Source organism: Ambystoma mexicanum, chromosome 1p (genome assembly GCF_040938575.1).
Source record: "Ambystoma mexicanum isolate Mex_15411 chromosome 1p, UKY_AmexF1_1, whole genome shotgun sequence".
Taxonomy (NCBI): domain Eukaryota; kingdom Metazoa; phylum Chordata; class Amphibia; order Caudata; family Ambystomatidae; genus Ambystoma; species Ambystoma mexicanum.
The window spans coordinates 1469450665-1469474317 of NC_090921.1; the positions used below are offsets into that span (position 1 = coordinate 1469450665).

The 23653-nt window shown below is 43.9% G+C and overlaps 1 protein-coding gene across 1 annotated transcript in view; it reads right to left on the reverse strand.

Moving 5' to 3' along the window:
- Positions 1–22937, reverse strand: part of LOC138455743 (ras-related protein Rab-11A-like) — a 218987-nt gene extending 196050 nt beyond the window's left edge. Inside the window, exon 1 of the mRNA XM_069607131.1 lies at positions 22601–22937. Within this exon, the coding sequence (XP_069463232.1) occupies positions 22601–22640 (40 nt within the window). The 5' untranslated portion in view covers positions 22641–22937. The remainder of the gene's footprint in view (positions 1–22600) is intronic.
- Positions 22938–23653: the final 716 nt, after the last annotated feature.

Genomic DNA, 23653 nt, shown 5'->3' on the forward strand with positions numbered 1-23653 from the left:
TCCTCCTGCTTGAAAGGACTGGCAAGTCTGCTGGGCTTCCTCCTTTCCCCTTTTTATGCTGGGCTTTATATGCATAAAGTAACATGTTTCCCTGCACGTGTGTGCTCGTCATATCCGCTGTTGAAACAGCAAGGGCTAGAGCGAGTGTGTCACTGATTGTTCGAGTTAGGCCTCTGTAAGACTACATTAGGTTGGTTTTTGCACCTCACAGTGAGATCTCTGCATCGGTATAGTAAATGCCTTCACTGTACTCTATGGCTACTATATTAGTCGGGCTATGTATTATCAAGAGGCATCTCTCACGTTACTTCTTTCCCTCTGTGGTACTCTTTTTGCGAACGTGCACAATGTGTCAGCATTCAGAATTCTAGTGTTGCAAAATCACTTTTTAGCATTGATAGATGCTTTATAATTCTTAGCTGCTATAATATACAGAGCCATATCACCCTCTGATCCAGAATGCGCCCATTCATTAAAGCATTTCCTCTTGATAGTCCTTAACTATATATATTTCTCAATGTTAACTGTATGGTTTCATCCTATATCAATTTTGAAAATATACCGCTATACATCTCCAAAACCCGATATAATCACCTATCCCTAAAAAAAATACCCCATGAGTGCAAGAGAGAAACTGGTTTGTCAATACTGACCTAACCATGGCAAGAGAACCAGTTACGTCTAACAAGGAGAATACATCACAGACAACGTGATAAAGTAAGAACTGTTAGTGCTGGCTGACAAAGCTGTTTTGGCCAAGAGGTAAAATTAGTCTTTTGTTGGGATTAGTATCAACGGCTGAAGGCTGAAAAAGACGTGGAGAACTCTTTGGTGATGGTTAGGTAAATTAGTGCTGGCTGGTTTTTTAAGGAAGAGTAACCATATACTACGCCAAAATTGGAAAAAGAGGGGGACATTTATTTTCAAAAAATATACACGAGTATGGATGAGTTTGCTTACCATTTTCCTTAAAAAATACAAATGTTTTATATTTGACGTTTTTTCAGCACCGAAGAGTAGAATACCGATATTAAGAAATTGATTTAAAGTGTAGAATCCAACCTGTGTTTCTCAACAGGAACAGTAAGGATTGGTGCTTATACAATGCTGATGTGGCCTAAGAGCGTATAGAGTATGTAAAACAAGCCATCTAAATCAGATCGACTTTCCGAGTGAAGCCGTACATGCACAATACTGAGTGCATCATCAGTGGGTCACCTTGTAACTGGGACCGTGGAATCTTGGCCACTACATCTAAAAGGTTTTCTAGTTATTGAGACATGCTGGCTTGGGGCGTTGTAAGAGCCACCAAGACGAGTTTCACCAGACGAGATGCAAGACTCCGACTGCTGCAGGGTGTTGCTCAGCGAGACTACAGATCAGGGGAAGCTCAGCATACTGCAGATTGCCCGAGATCAGGAAGGAGTGGGGAACTGCAGACTGAATGGGCCAGAAGGATCAGGAGGCTCAGAATCAGGGGAACAACATCCCCTAAAATGAGCAAACTCTGGGGATAGAGTGGGGCAGGATTAAAAGAGAAAAAGGTGCAGGAGGAAGAGCAGGAAAATGAAGAAAAAGCCATCCAGAAGGTTTGCTAGGACACATTCCAATAGCCAGTGCAAACCTAAGGGATGCAATGACTTGAATACCAATACCATGAAGGGAAATTATTCCCAATTTCCCAGGCCTAGCCAAGGAGGCCTGGATACAGCATACTGATGTATGCTACACCCAGTCGGTCCATATCTAATGGATAAACAAGGTATAGAATAATTGCTACCTTCAACAATTAATCCAGTACCCAAGGGCAGGACTAATACCATTCAGAAAGACATTGTAGCGATGTATGCAAATCACTATCCACCACAATCATAATATACCCCAGGGAAGGAATTTACAGTCGTTTCATACAAGGAACTGATATCCAACCTCACCACACCCTCAGCGCAAGTGTAACAGCGAGAGGAAAAAAAAATAAAGAATATCAATATAGTATCACCCTCTCCAGCTGCGGATCCCACCCCCATCATGTGCGGGGTCCCTCAGGGTTCGTGTGTCCCCCACTCTCTACAATATATTCACCAAACCACTGTTCGATGATCTGGGCCTTCTGGGTGTCACCTACACTTAACTACGCAGATGACACTCAGATTCTCCTCCCACTTTCTGGGGATCATGGCAGGGACCTGGCGTTGGTGAATAGAATCTATTTCATCATTCAGGCATGGATGGCCACTCACGGCCTATGCCTGAATGATGACAAGACAGTTGATAATCCTCGGCTCCCCGCCAACATTTCCAAACTAGGTCATGAATATGCCCCCTCCATCATAGATGGTAATAACACCATTGTCTCCAATGAGGTAAAAACACTTGGTTTCTACCTTGACACAACAATGTCCTTTACTAAACAACTAAATTCTATGGCTTCTACCATAGCCTACACATGTAAGCGGATTAGAGAGGAAGGCCTACCTCTCTAATGACAGTTGCCTTATACTGGCTAGAGCATTAATTCTAACTGCAACGCCCTCTACAGCAGTGCTAATAAAACCATTATCCAAAAACTCCAAATACTACAAAACCATGCCATTAGAGCTTAGGCATCAACAAAAGTTCATATCTCTGCAATCAGACGCCATCACAAATAGTTAACTACCCACAACAAAATACAACTAAAAATCGCCTCCCCGACACATAAAAGCACTACACAATATCGCACTGAGCTACCCAATTGACAGAATATCCAGAAGAACTTCCAGCAGACCGTCTAGAACCATCAATACTAATTGTTTGGTAGTACCCAGATTCAAATCTTCTAGAATTGGCGGCAATAGTTTCCCAATGAATGCCGCTAAACTTTGGAACTCCCTGCCACATCAGTTGAGAGCCAACCCCCCCTACTCTTTCTTCAGAATGAATCTCATCACTCACCTCAATCTAACTGAGAATTAGTCTCCTTTAAAACTGGTACGTTAGTACGACCTGACTGGTTATAAATCTGGGCAAAAAAAAAAGGAAAAAAAAATATTGAGCGTTCCAAAGAGGAAATATCCTATACGAGAAGGAAAAAAAAATAAAGGCCTGCTGGCCCAGATGGGCTACTTAAATGGATTCTAAAAAAAAAAAAAAAGAAAAGAAAAGAAAATCTCTAGTGTCCCCGGATTATTAGGCCAATGAATAGTCAACTCAGGGAAACATTCCTAACTCTTGGCAAGATGCACCCATTCTACCCTTTCATAACAAGGGCCCACTTACTGCCCCAGTGAACATCATCGCATTACGTTACTTAACATAATTAGCAAACTATTTGCCGCATTAGTTCTGGAATAAGTGGGCTCTGCAAAAGAACATCCTGAATTACAATTACACAGGATTCAGGAAAAAAATAAATTCTAGACATCCCACAAAAAACAATATGAAATACCCTTTGCATCAGCTCAGGAGAGACCGTGTATTGTTGTCGCCTTCAACTATTCTGCAGCATTCGACAGGATGTGTCCGCCAGGTCTATGGAGGAAATTGAATAAAGCACAAGTAGATACCAGACTTCTAAACTGTCATAGGCCTGCACGACCAGACGGGGGTGAAGATCAGGCTAAACCAGATGTGTCACTATTCAAGGACATCTGTACACATTGAAGCATAAAAGCAGGCATGGGATCTTCCCCCTTCTTACTGAAGATCAATTTCTCAAATATCTAAATCAAGACACTCAGATCATCAAAATTGGGCAAAGAGCACATCACCTGGTTATCATAGACAGATGATATAATACGAATTGATCATACAGAGAGGGGATTACAATCTGCCGTCAACTCTCTGTATAAAGTTCGAATGAATTCCATTTGCAAATTAGTTTTAAAAAAGACCAACATTTTTTGGGGAGAAAAAGAAAAAACTAAATTCAGAAAAATGTTGCTTTACCTGGTTATGTGACTCCACCAAGATTGAATTAGTGCAGGCATATTGTGGTTTAGGAGTAATTTTGAACAAAAGTGCTTCTCAGAGACATCTTGTAGAAAACAGGCTTCGGAGCGGGGGTGAATTCTTGCCACAAGGCAGATAACTCTACATAGAGATGTGGGTAATTTCTCCCTCAGACCATTTCGTACCAGCAGAAATTCATGCCTTTAGTGAGAAGTCAGTGGCTTGACAGGCTCATTTTAGAGGAGATTACTTGGTTTAGCCAATTCCAACCCAATAAGCCTCATCAGATGTCAATTGGGCCTAATTTACATAAGGACAAAAAAAAATTAGAGAAGCGGCCTAATGCGATCACAATCTGAGAACTCCATCAAAGGGGAGTACCAAATCAATCCCTAGCCCCCCGCCCCCCCCCCCTTGTATGAGCTTGGGGCTTTTAAAGGATGATAAACAACCACACCCAAGTGTATACCTAGGTGATATTGCGAGCATGTGTACCAACCTCCTGACTACCAAAAACCCTACAAGGAACCGGTCTGATCTCTGTGGTGACAAATCGACTGCCAATTCCAAAATATTCATCGACAACCTAACACCCAGCCTAAAAGCCACAGGCTGCCTGCCATGACTGCATTTCTAGCTCGTCTGGGGTGAAGCAAAATATTAGAGTAGACCCAGTCAAGATGATGCAACTGACCTTCCCTGAAAGGAAGGTGCCTCAAGGACAAAATTCGTATGGCCTAGCTATAGATGTGTGTGCGCATAGATAGAATTCGATGTTGAAGATACAAATAATTAAACCCATTTAAACATTGTAAAATACTACTTGCATCCATTAGCCACCCTTCAAGTTAACCTTCAAAATAACAAAATGGAGATTAGGCAATTTATTTACATTTCAAACTAATAAGCCATCTTTGTGTTTCTGTAAAGTTTCAGCGAGTCAAACAGTTTAGAGGTACAAACGTAAACATATACCCATTCGACAGGATAACTACAGATTTGCTATTTCTATTACTTTTACTGGAACAAATCTATTAAGTGGAGGAAAGGCACATTAAGGTGAAAATACCTGTCCGTGTTAGCACACTTACCGGTGCTGCAGCTTTCAATTAGTTTTAGGATTTTCTTGAAAAATCTTCAAAAAATAATTTCAAACTAATTTTGGGTGCTCCAACCTTCTACAGCCGAAATCTAGTGTTGCCATCTTACCAACAATATGGAAGTGCTAGGCATGCGTTTTACAGAATGCATGACATCTATTCTGCGATGGAGATTTCAAAAAAGTTGTGCAATACCATACTAATACATACAGAATTCTAGGGTAGAATTGATACTTTAGCTGGTTAAGAGTCTGTTGACCAACGTAGAGGCTCCGCCCATACCCACAGTCCAGCCATTTGCATATATCCACGCACTGCATACACCCATATCATGAAGGATTCCTAGTCATTGCATCGAAACCGTAGCATCGAAATGCCACACTATCGAAACCAAAGCATGGTTTACCAATGCATCAGGCTATTATTTCATGTAAAAGTGCTTTCCCATCGAAACCAGTCCATTGAAAATATAAAGGGTTTCAATGGAAATGCACTTTTACATGTAAAAGATAGCATTTCAATGCATTTATTTGTAACGTTAAAACGTCACATGGAGCGGTCAGTCCTGAAATGTCGGCACTGGCCAGCTTCTTGTAACGTTTTAATGTTTTTTTTGGTATATTGGGAAGGGCCCAGCCCCCCCCCCCCCAACCCTAATGTAACCCTTATTATAACCCTAGCCCCAGCACTGACCATAATGTAACCCTAGCCAACCCTAATTCAACTCTAACCCTAACATAACCCTTAATCTAACCCTAGCCCCAACACTCACCCCTAACCCTAGTTTCGATTATACCATCGATTTATAGTCAATGGAAAGGCATTGCGATGGAAAGGGTTTAGATTAATTGACTAGATACTTACCGCAATATTGAACAGTAGTGAAGTGAATGACCAAAATCTAAACTGCATGTCGGCTGCTATACGTCTGGTGTGATACAAGCCGACGCCCCTGTCTTGAGTTTCTGGCGTGAGCATGAAAAGTTCAGGAATACAGCCATAACAAAATAATGATGAGGAGAGCTGGAAAGAACACAGCTAGTTCCACTTCACGGTGAAAGGGACAGTAAATGCTAGGCCCCATTTTAAAATGGAGGAAGACACCCAAGGATACAAGGAGAAAAGGGGTGAATATGGACTAGTGAAAAATAATGCAGTGGGAACGTGCAAGCATAAAAAGAATGCTGCAGTGGATAACAAACATATCTAAGTGTAGCCTAGGGAAAGGATTACACAAGTATGAAAGGAAAAAAGAAAAGGGAACAAAAATTGAATGAGTCTGGCAAAAGGATGAAATATGAGGGCTACCAGATTGGAGTAGGCAATTAATAGGGGAAAAAAGGCAAAAGGTTGGATCTAGGGAGGTGGCTGGACAGGGGTTGTAGCTAGTGTCGGGAGTGTGCTAAGACAGACAAGGGTGGGCTGGGAGTAGTCTTGCTCTAAGAGACGTTTTAAGGGTCCTTACATGGATTGCCATATTTAAAGCAAATCACGACCCCTATCATGGTCCCACCAATATGAGGGTTGAGCATTCATTTTTTTCTCTCCATTTCTCAAGGAAGCGGAACTGGATGCATTTTGTGCAGTAAACATCCCCATTAGGCTTTCTTCCCCCCTTACGTTTTACGATGGTTGCATTCCTGAGCTCTCAACCAGCAAGAGGAGACCGGGGTCTCGGCATCGCCGCCCCCAATATTACGTCAGAAAACATCTGCATCATTTCAAGTGCAGTTTAGATTTTGCTTTTTCAGTGCACTACATTTCAATACTAAGGCAAGTCATTTTCTGTCTAGTGTCCTGCAAAATATATATTTTTTGTTGTATAAATGGGTGTATGCAATGTGTAGATTTATGCGACTGGCTGGACTGCCGAGATGGGCTGCGCCTCTATGTTGGCCCTAGAGACCTTTATCCGGATAAAGCAGCAATTCTGCCTAGAGGTTTGTATATTAGTTTTTATTTAAATGCATTAAACCTGAAAACTACACACTTCATAATGCCTCTGTCGCACTGAGCAGAGAAAGTATGTTCTTCCCTTTCATAAACGCAATTGCGATTATGAAAATAGTGGAACCAAACTATTTACTTCTGTAGTTTAACGGGAAGTATGCGTTTCAGCACAAACATTAGCAGTAACATTCCAGTAATCCGAACGCAACTGTTGCATGTTTTGTACAGATGTCTTTAGCCAGCGCATTCCGTAAATTAGAAACAATAGTAGTGACAGTTTAGTGTGAGCGGTTGTCCAGAAGAGAAACATGCAGTAGCAGGTTCAGCTGCCCATAACCGTTGCAGTTTAATAGAAACCGAAATTATAATTCAATTTAAAAAACAGATTCATTGGCATAAAATACTGCATACAAACAGCAAATGTCAAAAACCCAGATCAGTTGCCTCAAAATAAATAAACTCACAAGTTCGAAGCGACTCATGGGATTTAAAACGGCAGGTAGCTAAGATTTAAAGAAACGAGCACGCCCTCTTGTTGCCTGTGTGATTATACATGGCTTGCCTTCAACTCGATTCCTTTTCTTTAATATGCATCACTCGTATGTCCGACTCCTGACCCATTTCCTTCATACTTTTGCAACGTCCCATTGTTTTCACTGCTCAAACATTCTCACTCCCCCCGTCCCACCCCCCCCCCCCTCCCGCCTCAGCCATTTCGGGCAGGAACTAATAGCACATGCATAACACCACACCCAAAAATACCTCGCGCTCGGTAGTCTCATCTGAGACAGCAGAACTAGACCACGGCACAGACGCGCCTTCCTTCGGCCTACAGCAGGCAACCCACATAATTCTACCTTGCAAGTGGACTGAACTGTCAACCCACAGTATGTCACTCTTACAATTATTCTCAAAGTGCCTCAGTTACTTTCCTCCCAAACCACAAGACACTACGGATTGCCAAGGAGTTCCACAAGAGGAGGTTCTCTCTGCAAGGATATTCCATGACTTCTATGATTAAGACAGCTCCATGGCCTCCTTACCTTCCTGATGGGTGAAAGATCCGCCATGAACAGTTTGTGATCCTCTCATTTCTGAAGATTGCAAATTGGGTACTTCGAAAGCCCATGTACACTATGGGGACTGGGAGAGCAAAGGTAGCTTCATGGTGCAGGCACAGTGGGCGTTTGTTCCGATTTGGAGCAATCCCAGGGGAAGGTTTATGTGCAAACGAGACCCAGTTGGGCTGCAAGAAGTTTTCCATTTCTGGCAAACCTGTCAGCGACTATGCACTTTAAACAGCTATCTGTGGCAGCCCAGATTCCAGCAAGGGGAGTGACATGGTACTGGTTCAGCCACAGGGGTAGTCTCGTGGGCTTTTGCAGTGAGTTTGCATGTCAAGGCCTGGGATGGCTGCTGCTCTCCTCTTCTACATGAGATGCATGCTAGGGAAACCGAGTTCAACCCTGTGAGGTAATTACAAAGTAAACACGCCCATCCTTACTCAACTGTAGTTTAGAGAGTCCCATTTTGCTTTTGCATTCAGAGTAGTTGTACCTTCTGTTCCATTAATATCCATTTACACAAGGAATAGCAAACCATCTCATAAAATCCTAAAACCACCACAGCACACAGTTCTTATTGTTTCACTGAAACACATCATGCCAATGGCTATATGTGTCACGCCCTCTCACACGTCCTTTCCCTCTTCACATCTCTCCTCCTCAGGCGCCTCTCGCCGTAGTATTTCCCGTTCACACCACCAGCAGGGAAAACACGGCAGGCGGAATACCATGTTGGGCGGATCTGCCTCGTTTCGCCCTTTTCCGCGTTGGCGTCTGCCATGGCGCCTCTTGCACAGCCGGCAACGTCAGAATACCAGGAAGTGCCGGCGGCTCCAATCACTGGCCACGTTGCGCTCCATGCAACGTACGCGAGCAGTCACGTGATACGTCACGTGATACCGCTCGCCCCTTCAAAAGAGGCCGGCAAACAAGACTCTTTGCTTCACAGCGACTTCAACTTCTACGGAGGACTGTCACGCATTACCCTTGCTCTTGTTTGCTTCGACCTTGGAACTCTTTTCGGATTTGCTATTGGATTACCCTTGGATATTGGCGTGCTCTCTGATTTTCTGGACATCCGACCCCTGGTATACTCTGGACTTACTCTTGGATTGCCCTTCTGTTTTGCAACCTTCGGATTGCTTCAAGCCTTGCTACAGATCTTGCCACACTCCACGAGGTACTGGGAAGGAGTGCCTATTACACCATTCCAGCTTGCCGTGGATTTCCCTGCGTAGGTTTTCTACCTACATTCCATCTCTATTAGGTAAGCTGGCGTCACTGCATCTTGTTTAACTCTTCCTATCAATTGCCCATTGCCATTATAGAGTGTATTCCTGATTATAACCTTTTGCCTTATAGCGCTCAGGGGTCCTTCCGGCGTTCTCAATACCAGGCTGACGACAACACTCCTTCCTGTGGCCTCAAAGATTGCTCGGGCAGTGTTTATATTCTGCTCGAGCGGTACTTGGGGACGGAGGCATTTCATAACTGCACGACCATCAAGTCGGACCCATCAAGTTAGAACAATATGTCTAAACCCAAAAGGTTATTTTCACCACCAAAAATGACTTCCTGTAAATGGTCAAAAATTGTATTTATTGTAGGGGGTTCGTATTGAAGAAGTGAGCAATATATTTGTATGGGAGAGACAATGACATACCTTTATGGAAGACTAAAGAGAAAAATAAATGTTTACCATATCCTCTGCAAGATGTATACAAATGAGGAAGATGCCTAATCAGAGCACTAAATTGCCTACTATAGGAAAAACTGGAGAGGTTTTGAGAACCTTCATGACCAGTAGAGGGGAAAATGTTTTGATTGATTAGGATGCTTCATTGTGGCACAACGTGGGGCTGCAGAATAGAAAGAAGACCGTGTGCTGGCGGAGCTGGTTTAAGAAAGGTATTTTCAGATGATGTGATGTGTGGAAAGATGGTCAAATGATCCCTTTGAGTTACAAAAGATATTTTGGAAAAGGGAGCACAGGCGTAACATAGAATTGAAGTCCCTCCTTGCAGAAAGATACGGGATGTTAGATAGCCCTATGAAAGATACCAATGATTTGCAGAGTTCTTCAATACTCTCCATGTATGGTATCGACCTACCTGAAAATTGAGCTGTTAGATATGCAAGGATGGCTAAGGAACAGACCAGCATAGCATGGTCACTATCTCTAATCCTCATCACCACCAACAATTTTATGTGTTTACACTTGATATTCGCTACATAGAAGTAATCTATAGTAGAGTGTGTAGAATGGCCATGTCATGTCGGTGCTAGAGATGAACCAGGGGAAAACAGTTCAGTTGGCAAAAACCCCATCTCGCTAAGAAGCGTGCCCATATCAGCCTGTGTGTCTATTTCCATAGCACTTGAGGTCCCCCCCTCCTCCCCCCTCTATCAAAAACAGATTTAAGATTTGGGCATAGACATTTGAAGTCTCCTCCCATGATAAACGGACCTACATCGTCCGTACCAGAACATTAGAGCACTCATTTAATTTACAACAGTTTCCATTTCTAGTCGGTTGAAGGTATATATTTATTGTTAATACCCTTATAACTGTGCCATGCATTACTTCAGAGAAGGAGGTAATCGAACGGCTTCCGATGTTCTCCCAATGCACTTAGTGGCCTGTCCCAACTTAATTTTAATGGCCTTAAGGATACCTCCAAAGCGACGACATTTACTGCCTTCTTGGCTGTAATAATGAACCCACCCATGATGGGGACAGTAGTTAACCAAGTTTCTTGAATAAAAACAATATATCCCCAAAAACATCCCTCATTCCAACCAAGAACAACTGCCCACAAGAATTCCAACGTAAAACTTTACAATCCTTGCTTCATAAAGCCAGGTCTACCCCCCCCCCCCTTTAGACATCGAGAATGTGGTAGCAAGCTAGGCCGCCCCCCCAATCACCACCACACCCCACCCCACCCTGCTGGATCCTCATCAAGGGGAGGATGCCTCCAAACTTCTTGGGTCACTGAGCATTTTATGTTCAATTTATTATATTTTGCGCCCCTCTCCTCCCCCCCAACCCCTTGTCACCTAAATCGTCCATCACGTCACTGTCAGGCATGATGGGATTCATATCCTCTTATGATAAATTCCTCCTAGTTCTGGTAGGCCAGGATCTCAATCAACTTTGAGTGAAGGTGGATTGCACACATGCCCACCATCCTTCTGTGAAATAAGTGGACAAACGAGGTCTGAAGAGGCGACGGCTCTCGGATCTACTACAGTAGAAAAGAGCCCCAGTTGTCTGGCTCTATTCAAGGTGATGTCCCTCTCCTCCTCAAGCACGTATTCAAATTTTTAAAAAATGGGTGGAGGGTATAAGAATTGCCCCAATTTTAGACAGCTCTCGCTTTGCCTGTTAACACTCCTGTTTTTAATTTTTCACACCTCAGTGGCGCAGAGCCGATAGACCCTGCTCTAGACTGGGACTTAGAACTCCCCGGAACAGGGGCCTTACAGGCACAAATACACTTCATCGCAGGCGTTTCCATTATCTTGACCATAGCCTCTCGAGTGGGCACGGTCTCTGCCCCGCTGGTTTTCAAAGTCTCACTACAGGACTTACTGGCAGTGCAGGTCCCCTCCTTTGGCCCTTTTTTCCTTCTTTGTTGCAGCTCGTGCATTCACTGAGACAGCTTCAGTAGCAACGCGATTTGGCTCATGTCTACAACTTCTAACCTCCGGCAATCCTCTCGTCCCTGATGCCAATGGGTTCTGAGAGTCTTCAATAACCATTACATTTTGATTTGCTACTCTTACTTTGCTAGTCTGTGATTCACTCAGTTCTAAAACGAGCGGAAAAATTAGAGGTTTCTCAGGAACTTTGAGAGCCACTGGGCTGCTTTTGACTCAAGCCTTTGCAATTCTTAGACTTTTGTTAACCGCCTACTCTTAGGCCCAATGTTACCCACAGACTGCACTCCACCTGCGCACCCCAGGTACTAGACACGCTATTAACATCCTTTAAAAAGGACTCCCTGTAAGGTTAGGATAAGTTTCACTGTCCTCTGTAGTACTTCCCTTGTCACATGGGTCTGTGGCACTTCTCAGTGGGTGGTTCTTTGAGAACCGTCGAGTTCACTCTAACTTCTGCGATTACTGTGTCATACAAACAAATTAAGCACTGCAGAACCAAATTCAATGCCACTAAGGGACTGGGACCACTTCTGATTTTTTGTAGCGCTACAAACCATCAGGCATCTGAACACTGTTTACCCACGGTGTGTGGTGCTGCCCGAGTTTGGCCCTCCCGGGATTCGAACCTGCATCCGCAAGCTCTGCACGGATGTCAAAGCGAGCACTCTACTTGCTGTGTGATCTGACTGGCTTAAGATTCTGAGAATCTTAGTGGCCTGTTGCTGTACTACGGGCACGCGTACGAGTGCCATTACCATTGCCCCCCCCCCCACTTATCCTTCCTTGCCAGTCAAATGCCCTTCAAGTTCGTCAGGTGCATAGTTGACAAAAAAAAAACTCGACCCCATCTGCGGTGTCGAACATTTTGTTAGACTCGCTCAGCCTGGCAATTGCGATAAGTGAAGCATCTAGGGTATAGGGCCAATATCTCGTCTTCCAGCCTAATCTTTCAAAGACCTGCTGGCTCGTCTTTCAACATCCTGAAGAACAGGGCCCAATAATTCAATGCCCTCCTAAAATTCATTCCAGAACCGGCCATTGTCACGTCAGATAAAGATTGGCCCGGCTTCCCAACATCACTGTATATTCTCCTCGGGCCGTGGGGAAGAAGGGGAAGAATGTTACGATCTCTCCCTGATGGCTCCCATTTTGGGTTAGTGCATTACAATAAACTCTCCAAAAAGTTGTCCGTTCGGCATGTCCCAAATTATAGCGTCCGATTTTATCCTGCTTCATTCGAGCTCACCAGCAGCCCAGCATAATCGATTTTGCACAACTCTTCCCTCACACATGCGAATTAGAAGCAAGATATGGAGGAAGACTATAACCTGCCATACACCCCTGTGGGTATAAGAGCCTCTCAGCTAGCTAACAAACAAATGCTGGATTGCCCTTCACGTGGCTAACACTGCAAGCTGCCTCTCACTTGGCATCTTTAATGCGACAGCTGCTATGCAGATCACCAGCGTAGGTATCACTAAGGTTTTCCCTGCTGGTGCTTGCACAGCCGCACGTGCACTTCACACTGCAAAGATATTTTGGCCACCACTCATTTCACTAGCCTGAATTCGCTCCAATTGTATGTATCGTGACCCTGACATTGTGCCCCCCGCCCCAACCACCTGCTCCACAGACCTCGCTCTACGCTGGCCGCAAATATGCAGCACCGTAGATCCAAGGAGGGTTTGAGGAAAGGACCCCCTGGTATCTACGCTTCTCCGTATCTCACTTCACAATGCCAAGCCGCATCCCGACCACACACACAGGCCACTTCCAACACCAGCGTGGAACTGAGTACATATTGTTTAACCGCTATAAGCCCTACAGCCCGATGGGTGAATGAACAGGGAATGATGGCCACAGTAGATCTAAGTCACTCAAACTGCAGAAGGCAAAGGGAGGCCCCATAGAAGAATTCAAAATAAAAAAACTTCTATTTTTAGCCCAATGCCTGCATGAAATAAAACACCACATGCACAGAGAGTTAACAGCTGCATCACCTGGGGACTGCACTCCTGATATCAAACTTACGGGTTGCTAAATTCAATTTAACAGAGGTGCTAGCTGATGAGTTAGTTTTCCTTAGTGCTCTCAAATTAGAGGGACATTGCACCCATTTCTTGATTTAATTTAGTTCCATTTTAAAGGACCAAGTGGTTTTCAAAAAATTATCACAACTGACAAAACGAGCGAAGACATTAGTAGTTTCTTTAGATGAAGCCGCTTGTATACCGTCAGACTAGGCAATATAAAGATTCAGAGGCGTGCATCTGAAGTGATGACTTCCAGGTGCATTGAATTTATTTTTTTATTTTTTTAAACGTAGGTTAGGTTTGAACGTATATTAGGAGTTGTTTATGGATATAAATGGTGCCAACACTCCCACTAGGGGGTCCCAATGTCCTCGCTGTGAGCAGCTTGTATTATGGTGTGACTGAGGATAAAGCAGGATCAGTGGAATCCATTAATTACTGGGTACCATCACAGAAGGCTTTACTGGAACTGGATTAAAAAGGCTGGATGGGTATCTAATTATTTGCTTAAAATGTTCATGACGTTGGTAATGATACATTGAAGAATGAGGGTTAATCCCCGAGCATGGGATATTATTGTCATGAACGCATAGGATTGCTTTATTATAAGCCTCATTGATGTGGAATTCGTGCTTTGCTTGGATACATTCTTGCTTTGTTAGATTAACATTATCAGTTTGCACAATCTACTTTATTTGTTTTGACTGTATTCCTGTGATAAATGTTTCAACTGTGGAATCCCCTTATATTTTTATTAAGTATTTGTGAAATGATTAATTGTTGTGATTAAACTATTTCATGTTTTTGCATATGTTTGAAAGTTATTGGCGAAATTTGGTGTAGTTCACCACTTTTGAGTGTGCAGGTTGGGCTCTGGGCAGATTTAGCTCTGACATTTGATTTACAGAGAGTAGGTAACAGCTGCCAGGCGCGGTTGTGGTGTACTACAAGCTGCAAGGATAGGGGGCGGATTACCAGGGGTAATGTTCTTAAAGGGAGTGTGATGGGGAAGCAGGACAGCTCCTAAATCCCTCCACAAGTTTTCAGAGTTTGGCATGCCAACAGGACATATGCTAAACATCTGCCTCATGAATCATTTTGATTACATTAACAGGGTTCAAAATTAGGATTTGATCAGCTGGAGCTAAAATAGGCTCCCAGGTCTCCAGCAATGCCTGTTGGGCAAGAGCCAACTCTGGGGAACTAGGAGCTACTACATAGGGCCACAAGCCAAGCTTTCACATGAGATGCAAACTGTCTATTATGCAAAATCCATTAAGTTCGAAATATTTACTAGATCTAGATCTGCCCTAATGCTTTTTTGGGCACATTCCCAACCAAGCACCCAAAGTTAATGCCACGTCTGCACGTATATAAAAGGGACTGGTTGGTCTTGGGGAGTCAAAGTAGCACCAGATAGCTGTTCCTGTCAAGCTAACGAGGCTGTCCTACACTTGAAGAAACCAGACGGTGCTCAGCAATTTTGAATCCTACATTTACTAACCCACCACTCCCAAATCACAGTCTTCATTCAATGCGGAGCACTGGGACATAAACTAGGTGAAGTTGATGCAGATGAAGTGGATGCATGGCCAATGTTACACATATTGGTTCTTTTCCAAAAGTAATGTGCTTCGATATTCCGAACTAGGAGTGGTGGGGGAGAAGGGGTTTCTAACAAGTGTTCACAGGTTTTATCTTAGAGTTTCGTTAGGACAAACATATCTCTTCTCAAGTAAAGGTGCTCTGTATAATATCCCAAAACCATACCTGCTGTGTGGGTTGTCCGTCGTGTCAACCCATCATTGTTGTATGGGCTTGGCCAAAAATTGTATGCGGTCAAAGGCCGCTACAAATCAGACCAATCGGCCTTCAAGAATGTTAATCCTGTGTGGGGCGTTGCTAGAGTATTGGTTAGAGGTCACACGCCCATGAAGTGTTCAGCATTTTTCTCCAAAATACTTCCCTAGACATTCCAGGGAAGGGAGATCAACGAGGAACATGAGCTAAAGGGAGCTAAAGGGAGTGTGTTAATAACAAATAATTAACCGGTCACTTACATCAGAAACATGATTACCAAGTCTACATTTGGTTAAAGCAGGAACATTTGTTTTTACTCCACTTGTCCTGTTAGAATGGTTATGGTATACTGCACTTTGTCTTCTAATACATTGATCATGTAAAAAAGGACAACATGTATTACAAAAGGTTTATTTGCCTAGACTTCAAGAAATTGCAGCTCGAGTTCTTGTCACATTCCGGGGACTTAATAAACATGTTAACGATTTGTGCACACGTTCAGCATTTCAGCGACTGTTTGCTTCAGCCAACGTATTATTGACATGTTTTTCCAAAGCAAGTAAACTTTTCATTAACCTTACACGCTCAACATGCGTTATAGGATTACGCATAGCAGAGCAACCACGCTGCCACCCTGAAACAAAGGCTGATGAAAATAGAGGTTTTATTTTCAAGGGGCCTTGTGAAGTTAAAATAGCTTTTTTCCTTCAACATCTTCTATGATGCCAGAATTCACACAATACTGTGCATTTAAAATCGCGCAAAAGGTGTAGTGGAGTACCAAGAAACACATACTGTCAAAATTCACAACAGGATGTCCATCCCATAAGGTAACTCGGCAAGCAAAGTGCTTGTTTCAGAGATCTTTTGGGCAACCTGCAATGTTCAGATAACACCAGGAGAAGTTTGGTCCTTCGTCTAGTAGCAGATGCAAAAATACAGCATAAATGTTATGCTTTGTTAGGAGTGGTAGTTGTGGAGAGAGGCAACACAAATTACATTTGACACTAGTATTACATGCCTATAACTCGATAAAGTAAAATCGTATTACACACAAGCTGGCGTTGATTCTCACCCTTGTTTTGAGGATGGTGACCTAAAGTATTGCTTCCCACACAGTTGACAAGATGCGGGCAAATCCTCCCACAGCACAGACGGTGCATCTGCCCCTCACCAATAAAAACACTCCAGCTGTCATGTCGTTCTACCCCCATGAAAAAACAACCCATCTACCCCTGGAAAAAAATAACCCATCCTCATAAAAACACCTCCATGATACCTTTGGTATCTCAGGGCGGGCACTGTATTGGCTTACCTCCTTCCTAACTGACCGTTCAACCCAAGTCATTTTGAGCACCTTCTCCTTACCTACTTCCTTCTACACCTGTGGTGTCCCCCAGGGTTCAAAACAGTCAACAGGTACTAACAACAATTTAAGTTAATGGCTGTAAGGCATAAAGTCCTCTTTGGCACGTCCCCTCCCACCACTTTCTGCTTGCCTTTTATGGTGAACTGACTAGCCTCCCCAACCCGCCACATCCCCTGGTGAAACTAGTCGACAATCTCACAGTGAGACAAAATGACTGCTGCTTGGCAGGAGTACTGGGATGAGTAGTGGTTACAGCACCTACTCAATCCCTCAGAACTACTAAACCATCAATGATCCCAGTCAAAGGTAAAACATGTCCATTCTGATCGTGAACAGGATAAACGCTTCAGGAGGTAGGTGAACTTAACAGTAGCAAACCAAACAACTTAGTGCAATTAATCCACAATAAAGGCAGTTCAATCAAGATTTTTGAAAAATAGGAACTTTGTTTTAATAATTAGAACCAATGCAAACAATAAAAACACCCCCCCCCAAAAACAGAAGCCGGGTGCAGAACTGTGTGACATGGCACACTAGGTAGATGAAAATGAGTATTCAGGCTAAAGACCTTGCACCAATGGTTAAAAGATTTTTCTACGGAGATTTTAGACGTGGTGCTTGAAATGTCACTATGTTCCATAAAAAGGGACTGGGAAAACAGTCTTCAAAATACCTTACTGCTCGTCTTTGGGTGCACAACAACATCAAGCTGAGCTGCTAAGTGTTTTGATGCAGTTGAGCCAATGCAGGGATGTTTCAAGTCACATTCTCTAGGGAGCGAGCATCCAGTTGGTTCAATGTGCAGACTCACATTGGGTCGAGATGGCGTCCGAAACAGGAGAGTCGATTGCTTCCAGCGGGTCGAATTGGCATGTAAATCAGTTGGCTGCCTCCACAAAGTTAAACAGGCCATCAGGTTGCCCGATGTGGGTCAAAACGCAGTGAAGCGAGCCAGCATCTGGATGGCTCACAGTGCAGTAAGTGTTTTGAAGAATCAGAGAGTACCAAAAGCAGCACCAATGGTCCTGTGGTGGATCAAAGAGTGCAAAGTACAGTCAAGCCAGCTGGCAGACCTCTTGAGGCAAAGAAAGAGCACAAGCTGCTTCTGTACTTCTGGGATACTCAAAACAGAGTCTCCTGGACATGAAGAGTCCTTTGCTTCTGAGTTTCCACTCCAAGAAGTTGGCTGCCACCTACAAGGTGTTGCCAGTCCTACAGGAGGATCAAAGAAGCAGCTTCCTAACCATTGCCCCACAGAGATATCCAGGACAAATGGCTAATACACATCAGTTTTTTCATAGCTGCCTCCCCGCTCAGAATCCGACACTAGTACATCAAATTTCTGTGGTTGTAAAAAATGTGTGACCCTAGCAGCCACCACCAATGCCATGGTTTATATTTGAAGACTAACGCGCCACCAGGAATAGGTTTCACAATTATACATTTGTATCAGAGGTGCAGAACGTTAAAAAACAACCTCTGCCTGCTGTTATTTTGCATTGCAGTAGCCTTCACGAAAGCACATGAGACCTTATAACCTGCCTGTTGCCGAGGGTTGAAGAAATCTCAGCAAAAGCGTATGTTTGCACTATAATCTTAGCATGCATAATTTATTTAAGGGGGGGGGTACCTTCTGGAAGACCCGAAGCCATGCACCAGCAAGCTTGGACACTCCACTGAAGCTCTGCCTCATCAAAGACCAGAACGAACAGTCCGCACAGCTCCTTCCCCCTAATCAAGTGGGAACAATGATCACAACCCCTGTTCGAAGGCAATTATCTCTGAAGCTTAGAAGTGGGAGCCCCAATGCTGACAGGACCCTGAATACTGCAGTACCAAACAGACCAGAATGTATTCCTCCCATGACCTCAGGCAAGCAACCTAGTTTAATGCTCCCCATCTAGAAAGCTCCAAGTGCTTGTGCTACCCTGTACTACCGCTGTACCTCCCAACTAACCTTACCGTTCTCCTTCCATTGCTGGTGTGACTTTGCAAGCATTGCTTCTACTATCGTATCTTCCTGGGTCTTCTCAAGCCGAGCCCATCCTTGTAAGCCAAATCCTGTGCCCAAGGACAAGGGAATCTTGATTTGTTTTCCGATTACAGTGTCTGACTTTCAGCTCCTATGGATCAGACCATTCACCCAAGAACCACCAACTCTTCAATATTAAACCTTCCCAATGGTACTGGGGTCCCTCCTGCATCAGTGTGTCATTGGTGGAACCGAAGGTGGTCGCCAAACAATGTGCACAGTGACCGCCCCTGGATTCACAGTATTGCTCTCCCGACTTGGCACTGCAGGCAAGTGTTTTCTTTGCTTCAATCTTCTTCTCTGGTTCTCTCTCTTCATCACCAAGTGTCTTGTGTGGCTTAAACTCCACCAGAAACCGCTTCTGTGGACTTTTTTGCAAAAAAAACTGGCAAAATCTACACAACTAGTTTCCCATCTGTCTCTTCAAAACAATGGCATAGTTAAGAAAGTTGTTTTTTTTTAAGATGTAAACATGTTACCTTCAAGAAAACACTCTTGATTGAGCTCGCAAGAACTCTTTTGAAACTGTTTCTTACTTGTTACAGTGTTGGCTTTGTTTTAAAACGTGTACTTATGCAATGCATAATCTCTTGCCTGTTCTAATACAAAGATTATATATAGTTTTATTATAGCTTGTGGTGTGAAAATAGTATTCTGTACCGGTTAAACATCCACTTAGAGTGAAGCAAGTCAGGAAGACATTGCTAAAGATTCAAAATCATAGCGTTTGAGGAAAATCTCTCTAACAAATGGGACATTACATGAAATGGACATCAGTGCAAGGGGTGAAAAAAATAGTTCTAGTGCATTTAAAATGGAATACTGCTGTATTGTAAGCGAATTAACGCTTTGTTCCATAATGTGTTACCGGGAGTGATCTGCAAATAAGCCTTAATGTGCTAGAGCCAACAGCATTAGAAATCTAACTGGCAAGATCCCAGAGACCTCCAGTTAAACAGTGTTTACCCTGAAAAAAGAGTTACCATCATCAAATGGTATTGACATAAATGAGTCAAAAGGGGTTTGTGGTGTACAATATATAAATGTCACTTAGAACACACTCGGTCATAAGGTCACCTTATAGTTATTGTTTGGGAAGAGGAACTGCATCCCCCTCCCCTCCGCCCTTGATGTAGGGAAATCACAAAACGTGATTTTCACAAACTATAAGTCATCCACCGGGTATCAGGCAAGAAACAGTGAGCAGGAGTTAACAATGAGCCAATACATAGCATGAAGCAAGGCTAACTTCCATGTAATATGCAAAGTGTAATACATTTTAATAGAAGTATAGCACTATATGGCCTAGGGAGTCAAAAGAAGCTCCTAGTAGCAATGTGTGCCAGGTTTACCCGTCTGTCATAGGCTACCAGTAGTTGACCAGACCGTTTCAATTAAAAAAAAAATCAAGTTCTATAAGAAGCAACCAGTTTTTTGTGCATAAAATAAGCAGACATCATGGAAATAGTGTGGACAATTTTAGAACTATGGTTGCTTTGGGAATCATTTTAATATTACGTTGAAAGAAGACAGAGTGGGTGCCTTAAAAGTTCAGATGAATCCATTGCAGGGCAGAGTGGGGGGCCTACTAAAAAGGAGCAGTGGAGAAGTAATGTTAGGATACTGTGCCCCATTAGGATCTGCCCCATCCCCATGTGACCATTCCGCCTGTGGTTCGCAGATGCACACAAGACCAGAGTAAGGGGCCATCAAGGCCCTAGAATGAGCGTGTAGGCTTTAGCATACTTCCTAAGTGGCAAACAAGTTTCTAGCACGAAAGGGCACTGTTTTTTAGTTTTACATACGTCATTTCTTTGCGACTACATAAATAAAATGGTGAGTGGTGTGGGAACGATATGTTTGACCAAGTATGTTTTTAAAAAGTAGAACACCTCTAATACTATGTCTTGTTTTGTGTTAAAAATGAATATCAATGTTGAAAATAAATAAAAAACTAGAACACCTCCACCGCTCTACTCTTGTGCTCAACAGACTGGGCTATAGCTCAATCCCGGTCCTTTGTCTATCCTTTCGCTCCCCTGAAAAAGGGCAACATGCACCCTTGAAAACCTTCCCAAATTGTCCTCTACGCATACCTACCGACACCCCGACTGGGTGGCTCTATGCACACACTCAAAAGAAAAAACCTAATAAGTCACCTTTTAAACATGCTTTCTACTAGTCTCTAAATCTAGTGGTGGGTGCCTTCTCACCCACTGTACTCTTATGCGCAACTTCTCAACCCCTACCCCTTCCTCTTTTGATCGTTTTTCTACTTGGCTGAATCCACTTCAATGCTTTCCCCACTGGGCATCAAAGTTCTCTTCAGAGGAACACTACAAAGCGCATCTCAAACTTCACCTGCTAGTGATGGATGAAGCCTCCCCCACACCCTTGCACCCTCCTATCCAAACTTAACTGTCCGACCCACCCATCTCTCCTGCATTCTGCCCTTGGTCAGGCTATGTAATTTGTAAATGCAAAAAAACTTCATACTGTCAATGTTACACGTTCCTACTCTTACCCGTTCACCACCCAGTATGTAACTCAAACAATGCTCTTATGTAAAGGCATCGTACCCCAGTACGGCAACGGTCTCAGTTATTGCCTACTTTGCAAGTCATTTCTGTTCAAGGTGATATCGTTTTCTTTAATAAAATGCCAAATTCATGGCCTTATGAGAGTGCACCAGCATTGCAGTTGGGTTAATAGGGCATCTTATGCGTGCAGCTACCAGCACCAAACTTCCCCCAGACCTCGGACACACCCTCAAGCCTAAAGTGTATTGCCTCACAATTCATAGTGCCAATAAAGGCAGGTGAGTCACTGGCTCGTGGATGGGCGAAATTACGTTCTCGTTTCTTTTGTTCACAACCGAACAACTGTACCGGAAACATAATTTCGCTTCCCCACTATGGTTAGCAAATATATGCAATAGTTCTGTAAAATTGAAACCCATCCATAACTTTCTGCACAGCCAGCGTCATAGTTTTGTGAAAACCGTAATTGAAAGCCGACAAAAACTCAAACAAATACTAATGGAGAAATGTCGGTCATCGCTATGGACTTATTCCGCAATGTTCACTGCAGAAACCGGAAAGAGCGACTTCCGAACCGTTTCCTTAGACCTAGGAAACTGAACAGCACACGGAAGGTCAAGCTAACAATTTTTTTAAAAAGACTAAACACTCTCTGCGCCCAACCCTCTTTTCGGGTCCCCCGCCCCCCAAATAAGAAACATAGTAAGGCGTTGGCCAGGTTTCATAGAGCGCTGTGTTTTCGATTGCTTCTCAAGTTGCGGTGACCTTCACCCACCAAGGATGCAGTTTCATGCCTCTGCGTACTTTAGAATTGAAATGTCCAGCCTTGTCAGATCGTTGCACGACGCGTCAAAAACAGGTGTTAATGGCAGAATACCACCAGCCCTTCCTTCCGCGGTGCCACCTGCCCCAGCCTCACTGTTGGGTGGCATGAGCTCGTGACAACTCCCCCCCCCCCAAGCGCCCCCCACCGAGCAGCGAGTCGAGGTGAAAACTATAGCACGAACAGGGAAGCTGGCTTGCTGCGCCCAATATCCGGAACTGGGGGAAACCAATGCTTCTCTCGCTCGCGATCTTCAGCGGAAATATCTAAAACAAAACAAAAAAAACACTCACTCTTGAAGAGGTAGTCGTACTCGTCGTCTTTGCTGCCCATGATGCTGCCGGAGGAAGTTTGTCCGCCCTTGCTCGCCGTCTGCCTCTTCCAAGCTCTGGAGTCCTGCTCCTGCTCAGCTTCCGTCCCCCGGTGCTGCTGACCTCATCCCGCAGGTATTTCCTGCTTCAGCGCGTCACGCCTGGTCCCGAGCCCGCCTCCCCTGACACCTTTCAAGGGCTTACCGATAACCCGATGGAAATACCTGAACGTAAGGGCTCAGTGTGTACGGCGCTACGCTAACGCTTCCTCCATCCGGATTGGAAGAAGGAGGTGCTTGTCAGGAGTGGGTGGGGTTTCATAACCCGGCTGGAGCAGTGGCTGCTTTTGATTCGATAATGAAATAGGTGGTGAATGGGCGGTCCGTGGTGTCAGAAGGCTCACCTTTAGAATTACAGGTGCCATGGTAGTAGCTAGGAAGTATGTTAAAGGGACAACCTCGGTACCCTTTGTGTGAAACTACTAGACCTTCTTAAAGCTTGCCATCTACAAAAATGATTTGAGAAGGCACAGGTAGTAAGCACTGGCAAAGCCAGTACAGCTTACCGCCTCGCTGAAATCCAATTGAAAGGATGCAGTGGTTTAGTGGCTAGAAAGGAACGAACAAGTAGGATCCAGTGCATTCATCACTGGTACTCTTCTCTTCCTGAGACAAGGAGCTTTCTGCTTTGGGAATTGCACAGGGGGAATGGGGGCCGGGAGCATCTGGGGCAGTAAGGAATGTCTGCCTTCTAATGTTCAACTATTTGCAGGAATCATGTCCTAAAAATAAAAGTGGGGGGACTCATCAACAAACGGAATGGGATGTGACGTCGCCAGAAATGTGCACATTTCAATAAATTGGCCTTGCATAACCACCCAAATTGCACAGGACTAGCTTTCATAAAATCAACACAAAAAAAATGAAGAGAGGATATTTTCTTCTAATACTGTTTTTGAAAGGTGTAAATGTTTTAAACTCCAAGAACCAATACACATGTTTTCCCTGGAACCTGCAGTACCGAAATGGGACATTT